At 51.0% G+C, this 10,443-nt stretch overlaps 1 protein-coding gene across 1 annotated transcript in view; it reads right to left on the bottom strand.

The window, feature by feature from the left end:
* Positions 1–2,907: 2,907 nt before the first annotated feature.
* samd7 (sterile alpha motif domain containing 7) overlaps positions 2,908–10,443 on the bottom strand; it is a gene marked incomplete at both ends in the record, with an annotated part of 8,518 nt that continues 982 nt past the window's right edge. Inside the window, 11 exon segments of the mRNA XM_084328136.1 lie at positions 2,908–3,150; positions 6,388–6,498; positions 6,893–7,008; positions 7,268–7,935; positions 9,152–9,233; positions 9,413–9,424; positions 9,427–9,471; positions 9,474–9,497; positions 9,500–9,522; positions 9,524–9,532; positions 9,727–9,850. Coding sequence (XP_084184262.1) covers positions 2,908–3,150; positions 6,388–6,498; positions 6,893–7,008; positions 7,268–7,935; positions 9,152–9,233; positions 9,413–9,424; positions 9,427–9,471; positions 9,474–9,497; positions 9,500–9,522; positions 9,524–9,532; positions 9,727–9,850 — 1,457 coding nt within the window.

The raw sequence follows: 10,443 nt of genomic DNA, 5'->3' as shown, positions 1-10,443 counted from the left end.
GTGTGTGTGTGTGTGTGTGTTCCTGTGGGTCGCCCATCTCGCATGTGTGTTAATCTGCATGACAAATAAAGACTTCTTCTTCTTCTTTATGAACAAGAAACCTGTCTATAGAACTAAACAAACAAGGCCTCTAGATTCCTTTAACCTCATTAGCCTGCGTAGGAAAGCCCTGAACCAGAATATCCTCACAAGTTCCAGTCCATGGCAGATCACGCCACGGCTGCTATGCACTACGCCTGGGTGATGCAGTGGTGATTGTTTGCAGCGTCTAAAGCCTCTTTCCCATGAACTTTGGACACAGTGCCCAGAGAATCGGGTGCAGGCATTGCCAGGAGTTGCCCTCTCACACGTGTAGCACACATGGTGTGATTCTCTGTGGCAGACGTGTTCTTTTAGTCCCGGCCCCTCTGAGGGCCCTCTGGCTGGTCAGTCCCTCTGAGGGCCCTCTGGCTGGTCAGTCCCTCTGAGGGCCCTCTGGCTGGTCAGTCCCTCTGAGGGCCCTCTGGCTGGTCAGTCACTCTGAGGGCCCTCTGGCTGGTCAGTCCCTCTGAGGGCCATCTGGCTGGTCAGTCCCTCTGGCTGGTCAGTCCCTCTGAGGGCCGTCTGGCTGGTCTGTCACTCTGAGGGCCGTCTGGCTGGTCAGTCCCTCTGAGGGCCGTCTGGCTGGTCAGTCCCTCTGAGGGCCCTCTGGCTGGTCAGTCCCTCTGAGGGCCACCTGGCTGGTCAGTCCCTCTGAGGGCCCTCTGGCTGGTCAGTCACTCTGAGGGCCCTCTGGCTGGCTAGTCCCTTTGAGGGCCCTCTGGCTGGTCAGTCCCTCTGAGGGCCACCTGGCTGGTCAGTCCCTCTGAGGGCCCTCTGGCTGGTCAGTCACTCTGAGGGCCCTCTGGCTGGCTAGTCCCTTTGAGGGCCCTCTGGCTGGTCAGTCCCTCTGAGGGCCCTCTGGCTGGTCAGTCACTCTGAGGGCCCTCTGGCTGGTCAGTCCCTCTGAGGGCCCTCTGGCTGGTCAGTCCCTCTGAGGGCCGTCTGGCTGGTCAGTCCCTCTGAGGGCCATCTGGCTGGTCAGTCACTCTGAGGGCCGTCTGGCTGGCTAGTCCCTTTGAGGGCCCTCTGGCTGGTCAGTCCCTCTGAGGGCCCTCTGGCTGGTCAGTCCCTCTGAGGGACCTCTGGCTGGTCAGTCCCTCTGAGGGCCCTCTGGCTGGTCAGTCCCTCTGAGGGACCTCTGGCTGGTCAGTCGCACTATGCGGCCCATTTCCAGGACCCTGTGTATCACTAACAGGAGATATATTAATTTGAAGATAGAAGGTTTGGCCTGGTGCTAGAGGAAAGGTCAGAGGGTCTTCCTTTACTGGTCATGGATGTTCATATCAACATTTTAGGGCAATCTGGCCATCCACATTCAGCTTGGCATGATGGTGGTGCACAGCAAATTTCATGGCAATCTGTCAAGATATGTCACGGACAGACTGAACACATTTTGGCCTGATGGTGGCGCTAGAGAAAATATCATGGGGTCACCGAAATCAATGGGGTTCTACGTCTTTGGGTCATGAATGCGCACAGTAAACTTCATGGCAATATGGCCATTACCTTTCAAGATACACACACACACACACACACACACACACACACACACACACACACACACACACACACACACACACACACACACACACACACACACACACACACACACACACACACACACACACACACACACACACACACACACACACACACACACACACACACACACACACACAGTTGACCTCCATGCAAAATGTCAGCATTTAGCAAGAATTTAGTCAACAACAAGACAACAAAACAACATGGCAAATTCCCACATACAAAAAAAAGTCTTTATTTACAATCCAGACACATTTGATAAATGCATACTGTACATCCAGTTCTCCAGAGCATGTTCATCTATGAACAGTGAAAAGCATATCAAACATATCAACTTCAAACATAAAACTTACAAAAAATAACATATCCTTTGTTTTTGAAACACTATATGGGCCTACATGTTTTCGAGAAGTGAGCACCTCATTCGACAAGCGCAAATTCGCAATAAGTGCGACCAACGTACGTACATGCATTCATTCATTCATACACACACACACACACACACACACACACACACACACACACACACACACACACACACACACACACACACAAGGGGGCGTGGCTATGTGTGTGTGTGTCCTTGCCCCATGACCAAGCTTTCCACAGAGTTTGGTCATGTAACGTGAATCTGTTTAGAAGTTATGCAACATTTTGTTCTAGGCCACTCCCACTCCCTTTTTTTTTGCCAATTGACATGAACAGTTAATCAACCGTCCTCTGGGTCATGACCAACGTTTCCACTCAATCCTGTGCAAGTCTGTGAATCCATTTGATCGCTATGCGCCTTTTTTAGCGATAGGCCACTCCCATTGCCGCGCCCCCTTTTAGCCGATTGGCATGAACACACACACACACACACACGCACGCGCACATGCACACACACACACGCACACGCGCACACACGCACACACACACACACACACACACACACACACACACACACACACACACACGCACACACACACACACACACACACACACACACACACACACACACACACACACACACACACACACACACACACACACACACACACACAGTTGACCTCCATGCAAAATGTCAGCCTGCCCGGGGGGGGGGGGGGGGGGGGGGGGGGGGGGGGTGAAAACTGTGGCCGCTAGAGGGTGGGGAGTTTTGTGGCCCGGCAGAGCGACCTATAGAGCTGCTGGTCGCAGCTAATAAAATAGCAGCTTAAAGAGATATTTCACCCACAGTGCGCTTAAACCACAAACACAACGTTTGCCTCCATTTGCACCACAGCTCTAGACACCGGCGTCCGCTCAGGCCGTCTCGCTGCTGGCGGACGGCGGGGAGGTGTTCTCCGTCTCGTGGAGGAGGTGCTCCGTGGACTTCAGGACGTCCGAGTCTCGCGGACTGCCCATCATCTCCTCGCTGTTGCAGTTGACGGGGGAGCTGATCTCTGACGAGCGGTCCCCTGCCTTCTCGGGGGCGGCCTGCAGGGCGGCGGCGGTGGAGAGCGGCAGGTTCATCATGTAGAACATGCTGCCCAGACGTCTGGAGACCTGGAGAGACACAGAGAGAGACGTACGTGATGAGAGACCAGGGGTCATGTGATGAGACCAGGGGTCATGTGATGAGACCAGGGGTCATGTGATGAGAGACCAGGGGTCATGTGATGAGACCAGGGGTCATGTGATGAGACCAGGGGTCATGTGATGAGACCAGGGGTCATGTGATGAGACCAGGGGTCATGTGATGAGACCAGGGGTCATGTGATGAGACCAGGGGTCACGTGATGAGACCAGGGGTCATGTGATGAGAGACCAGGGGTCACGTGATGAGACCAGGGGTCATGTGATGAGACCAGGGGTCATGTGATGAGACCAGGGGTCATGTGATGAGACCAGGGGTCACGTGATGAGACCAGGGGTCATGTGATGAGAGACCAGGTGTCACATGATGAGACCAGGGGTCATGTGATGAGACCAGGGGTCATGTGATGAGACCAGGGGTCATGTGATGAGACCAGGGGTCATGTGATGAGACCAGGGGTCATGTGATGAGACCAGGGGTCACGTGATGAGACCAGGGGTCATGTGATGAGAGACCAGGTGTCACATGATGAGACCAGGGGTCATGTGATGAGACCAGGGGTCATGTGATGAGACCAGGGGTCATGTGATGAGACCAGGGGTCATGTGATGAGAGACCAGGGGTCATGTGATGAGACCAGGGGTCATGTGATGAGAGACCAGGGGTCATGTGATGAGACCAGGGGTCATGTGATGAGACCAGGGGTCATGTGATGAGAGACCAGGTGTCATGTGATGAGACCAGGGGTCACGTGATGAGACCAGGGGTCATGTGATGAGACCAGGGGTCATGTGATGAGACCAGGTGTCACATGATGAGACCAGGGTTCATGTGATGAGACCAGGGGTCATGTGATGAGACCAGGGGTCATGTGATGAGACCAGGGGTTACATGATGAGACCAGGGGTCATGTGATGAGACCAGGGGTCATGTGATGAGACCAGGGGTCATGTGATGAGACCAGGGGTTACATGATGAGACCAGGGGTCATGTGATGAGACCAGGGGTCTCATGATGAGACCAGGGGTCATGTGATGAGACCAGGGGTCACATGATGAGACCAGGGGTCATGTGATGAGACCAGGGGTCATGTGATGAGACCAGGTGTCACATGATGAGACCAGGGGTCATGTGATGAGACCAGGGGTCATGTGATGAGACCAGGGGTTACATGATGAGACCAGGGGTCATGTGATGAGACCAGGGGTCTCATGATGAGACCAGGGGTCATGTGATGAGACCAGGGGTCACATGATGAGACCAGGGGTCATGTGATGAGACCAGGTGTCACATGATGAGACCAGGGGTCACATGATGAGACCAGGGGTCATGTGATGAGACCAGGGGTCACATGATGAGACCAGGGGTCATGTGATGAGACCAGGGGTCATGTGATGAGACCAGGGGTCACGTGATGAGACCAGGGGTCATGTGATGAGACCAGGGGTCATGTGATGAGACCAGGGGTTACATGATGAGACCAGGGGTCATGTGATGAGACCAGGTGTCACATGATGAGACCAGGGGTCATGTGATGAGACCAGGGGTCACATGATGAGACCAGGGGTCATGTGATGAGACCAGGGGTCATGTGATGAGACCAGGGGTCACGTGATGAGACCAGGGGTTACATGATGAGACCAGGGGTCATGTGATGAGACCAGGCGTCATGTGATGAGACCAGGGGTCACGTGATGAGACCAGGGGTCATGTGATGAGACCAGGGGTCATGTGATGAGACCAGGGGTCATGTGATGAGACCAGGGGTCATGTGATGAGACCAGGGGTCATGTGATGTATTATTATTTATTTTTTTAATGCAGTCAGGCCACTGAACTTAGAAGCAAGGCAGGCCAATAGTTAGATAAAAAAATACATTTTTTTAACCTCCTATAATAGTGGGGGTCGCGGCTCTCTGACACTGTTATTTCGGGGGTCGCGGCCTGAAAAGTTTGGGAACCCATTAGTCGACTATTCTACTAATAGGGGTCAGCCCTACTAAATTCCAATGAGGGCCAGAAAGTGGAAATACGCTTTTTAAATTTAATTGTTATCCTCAATGATTTCATAATGTATGCATGACTGTGCGTTTGTTATCGATTATGGAACTAAACTAGACTGAACTAAACTAGACTGAACTAAACTAGACTGAACTAAACTAGACTGAACTAAACTAGACTGAACTAAATGAGCTGTGAATGTGCTTGAGATTCAACAGGCCCTTTCCCACCTGCCCTTCAAACAGAACTCACTTAAAGGTGCTGCAAGTGGTGTCACCCTGTTAAAATAGCTGGTCTACATGTAAAAATAATAGCTCTACATTCCGACAGCCATCACTGATATAGAGTGTCTGGTCAGTAACATGGGTCTCCCAGTCCCTCCGCTCTGCAGTAAACACAAAATAAATGTTCTGGTATCCCATTCTCACTTTATCCAATCAGGACAGGGAACTCCACACTGCAAAAATTATCTGACAAAAATAAGAAATAAAAACTTGTTTTAAGCAAATGTGAGCTTGTAACAAGTAAAAATAATCTACCAGCGCAGTAAGCAAATTTGGCTATAGGCAAGATTTCTTGAAATAAGTACAAATATCTAGGGTTCTCTCTCTCCCACTAGGCAGATCAGGCACTGAGGGCCCTGCCTTCCATAAGGGCCCAACCCACCAGAATCGTATTTGAAAGATAGATTAAAAAGATAAATCTCAGTATGACTGCCAAATTAGTAGTAGAATTATTTGATCAGGGCCCTCTTAGATATTTAACTGGTCGTAGGGAGGTCAGTCAGCCGGTCCCTCGAAATGTCAATAATCATTATCAAACATAATTTCAACCAACCAATCAGAGGGGCCCTCAAAACAACAGTCATCATCTCAAACATAATTTCAACTGAACGGGAAAATGTCTAAAGTCTGTACCTCTCTTCTGATCTGATGTAATGTGAACTGGAAGGGGCCCCTAACAGATCGCTAACGCTGTCGCGTTCCCTGACGAAGACGGACAGGAGCACTTGGATTGGTCCCCGGGGCGTGGCCCCACGCCGCATCCCCTATCTGCTCCCGGCTGCCCTTGGGGGGGAAGGACGACCGGATGGGTCAAGCGCAGAGACTCAATTTGTGCATGTGTGTGTGCCGCCGATCGCATGTGTGTGTCACTGCATGATGAATAAAGACGGGGTCCCCAAGCGTCTAGTGCCGGCCCTCATACCTGTGAGCGTATCTTCAGCGTGGGCCCCAGCTTCAGCCCCAGGGTGTCCAGGAGATGCTCCTCTGAGAGGAGAGGGAGGGTCTCCCCGTCAATCATGTGGTCCTTGAACGTCTGCGGAGACAAGAAGGAATCCCTCTGATTAGTTAGCAAGAGCCCTGGAGGCAAGAGACGGCAGATGAAAGGATATAAGTTGAGTTGAGTTTATTTGATCTTGAACAATCAACCATATAAAAAAACACAATAAAAAGGATCATTTAAAGCTTACATTCTTCATTAAATGATAAACAAATGAGTTTGAGAAGGAGCAGAAGGAAAGTAAATGCTTATCTAGTCCTGCCCCTTCCTCACAAGATCATACATAAAACTAAATCTCTTGCAAACCTAAAATAACAAACAAAAATAAACATCAATAAAAAATAACACACATTTTAGTAGAAATAAAAAGTAATGGGGAAATACTTCTAAATAGGAAGGATAACATTTGCAGAAAATGAGAGGCACCGACCTGAGCGTATTCGGCACAGGTGGGGATACTGTTGACAAAGTTGTAAACATCGTCCACCGTCCACTTCCGGATGTCCTCCGTCACGTCGTCCCCGTTGAGGAAGAGGCTGGGTGGCCCTGATGAAGATACATGTTAACATCGAAGTACACCACTTTAAATAGTAGCAGAATTGACCCAGGGACAGCAGAATCGTGTGTGTGTGTGTGTGTGTGCGTCCTATGTGTCGCCCATCTCGCATGTGTGTGTTCGCCGCATGACGATGCAGCAACGTGTGCTACAAATAAAGACTTCTTCAAGTCCAGTTTCATAAACACCCGATAAAACCTTATGGGAACATTGATTGAAACATCTGAGTTCCTTCTTTCTCAGACGTACCAGGTGGAAGGAGGCCGTTGCCCGGGACGGGGAACATGTAAGGCATGCCCGCGAGGGGCCCGCCGGAGGACGGGTACATGAACTTGTCCTGGAAAGCAGAGCACTGGCTGGGGATGTCTTTGTCCCCGGCGCCGCTGTTGGCCACGTCCGAGCAGCCGTCCTTCCTCAGCTCCCCTTCTTTATAGTTTTTCCTGCCCCCCGCGGACAGCAGCTCCTGCTCCATCTTGGTCTGGTGGTGGTGGTGGTGGTGCGTCTTGCCGGCGGCAGCCTCCTCGCCCAGCTCCCCCTTCGCCTCCGCCTCCTTCTCCTCCCCCGACGCCGCCCCCGGGCTCCGCTCCACGTGCTTGTCCTCCGGCTGGCCCTTCAGGCCGGACGCGTGGCTCTCGACGCTCTTGTGGCTGGCCGCCCGTCTCCCGGCCCGGCGGCCCCGCTCCCGGTGCAGCGTGCCCATCGGCGGGTAGGGGCTGCCGGACATGAGCAGGCTGTTGGGGTGCAGGTCCTCCAGGCTGGGCCGGTGGACGAAGACGTCGTGGCCGTCGGGCATCCGCTGGCGCCCTCTGAACGCCATGGGGTTGGACTGGTATATCATCTGGCTCTCCAGCCCCATCAGGCCCTTCTGGTGGGCGTTCTCCAGCTCCTTCTGGTGCAGGATGGCATTCATCTCCATCCTGAACGAGAACCAAACAAAATAGCCATGTACTGTGTAACCGTGTTATCCCCAGAATGTGATTAAACCAGTTCAGCAGTTCAGTTCAGAGGACACCTGGTGAAGTCTTTATTGATTCAGTTCATTTGATGGACATTTTCGAAAAGCAGTTACACAAGGATAACACAATAAAACTCACAAACGTGTTTCATTTAGGGTCCTTCGGAGTACAGGGGTGCTCAGAGGCTGTCTGACATGGAGGTAAATGATTGGCTAATACAGGGCCCTATAACATCGCCATGTGACACAACGTATTTTCACGAAGTGCGTGACGTGACAAAGGAAGTCGTGGGATGTGGCACAGCGACCAGCGACTTACACTACTTTTCTGTACATACAGGATGTTCAGATCCTCCAAAGAATTGCCACCTCTATCTACGGAGACACCTTTTTAGTGTAGTTTTAAATGTATTTGCTGCATTCATTACTGTTAGGTTCATCGGAAGGTTCTTCCACACAAGGGTGTGTAATGTTCACGATTGTGCGGTGTGCAGTTCTTGTGTATGTGACGTGTGTACACACTGCTGCTGTGATACACACAGTACACACTGCTGCTGTGATGCACACAGTACACACACTGCTGCTGTGATGCACACAGTACACACACTGCTGCTGTGATACACACAGTACACACTGCTGCTGTGATGCACACAGTACACACACTGCTGCTGTGATGCACACAGTACACACACTGCTGATATGATGCACACAGTACACACACTGCTGCTATGATGCACACAGTACACACACTGCTGATATGATGCACACAGTACACACACTGCTGCTGTGATGCACACAGTACACACTGCTGCTGCTATGATGCACACAGTACACACACTGCTGATATGATGCACACAGTACACACACTGCTGCTATGATGCACACAGTACACACACTGCTGATATGATGCACACAGTACACACACTGCTGCTGTGATGCACACAGTACACACACTGCTGCTGTGATGCACACAGTACACACTGCTGCTATGATGCACACAGTACACACACTGCTGCTATGATGCACACAGTACACACACTGCTGATATGATGCACACAGTACACACACTGCTGCTATGATGCACACAGTACACACACTGCTGATATGATGCACACAGTACACACACTGCTGATATGATGCACACAGTACACACACTGCTGATATGATGCACACAGTACCTGGCTATATTCTGCTTGTGAATGAGCTCCTGTCGCCGGGCAACTGTTTCCATGGGCTCAGAGGGCAAGAAGCCATAGCCTGCTGGGAGGGAGGGAGGGAGAGAGAGAGAGAGAGAGAGAGAGAGAGAGAGAGAGAGAGAGAGAGAGAGAGGAACAGACGGAGAGAGCAACGTTGAAAGGTGACGTTAATAGTTCCAAGAGCTAAAGACGACTTGGAGATACTGTCGAGTATGGACGTGCGTTGGTCCATTCCATGCTCACCCGCTCCGGGGACCCTCTTCCAGGAAGCACGTTGGCATGTGGAGGAAGGGGCGGGCCAGGTGGCCTCCCATGTGCATTTGTCTGCCTCGGAAGACACCATCTCAGAAGGGGACCAGCTCTCTAATGAGACAGATAGATAGTTAAGCCAACGGGACGAAGAGGAGAACCATCTCAGATGAGTAGCTCACATGGAACCATTAGATTGTGACCGTCACTCGTATTCCCTATAGGTTTCTGATGATAGACTGATAATCAGCCATTTCCTCCTCTGATGAGGTCACTGTGGGGGCTGCTGTACAGGTCGGGGAACAAACCTCTCCATGAAGCGGGACTCAAACTGGCTGGGGATGCCCTGCAGCCTCTGCTGCCCCTGGGCCAGGATCTGAGGAGCCATGGCCATCTGGTTCCTCATTATCAGCTCCTGCCTCTGCCTCAGCTCTGCAGGGGAACAGCACAGGACCAGAGGTCACTGGGAGAGCTAATGTATGGAGTCAAAAAATGCTCTGACTTTGAGAGCTGGCGAGTGGCGACAATATTGATATGGAGCTTTCCTTGATATTAAGGGTCTCTGGAGAGAACACAAACATCTGATTTAATTATAAAGAATAACTCGTGATTATCAAGCTAAATTAGTGCCCATGTTTAGCACGCACCTACTGTAATACACCTTAAGAGTCAGACTGGAAGAAGGGTCAACTACATGGAGTAGTCTGAATGTTCTTGGAGAGCCTGGGGAGTCATGTAATCGGTCATGTCTGTGTGTCTGTCTGTCCACAGCTACTCTCTCAAACTGCAGGGCTGATTTGGGTGAAACGTCGCACATAGGCTGACAGCATTCTGAAGTGTTTTTCAAAAAGGTATTTTATTTGAATGAATTTCCATCCAGTATGAAGTGTGTAGTATGTAAAGTGTAATAGTGTAATAGTGTGTAGTAGTGTAATAGTGTGTAATAGTGTAATAGGTGTAGTAGTGTAATAGTGTCATAGTGTAATAGTGTTTAGTAGTGTAATAGTGGTGTATGTGTGTAGTAG

The sequence above is a fragment of the Notolepis coatsorum genome, assembly GCF_963971535.1.
Source record: "Notolepis coatsorum genome assembly, chromosome: 13".
NCBI lineage: Eukaryota > Metazoa > Chordata > Actinopteri > Aulopiformes > Paralepididae > Notolepis > Notolepis coatsorum.
Note: the sequence above shows the minus strand (reverse complement) of the source record. Positions and strands in the feature narration are given on the sequence as shown.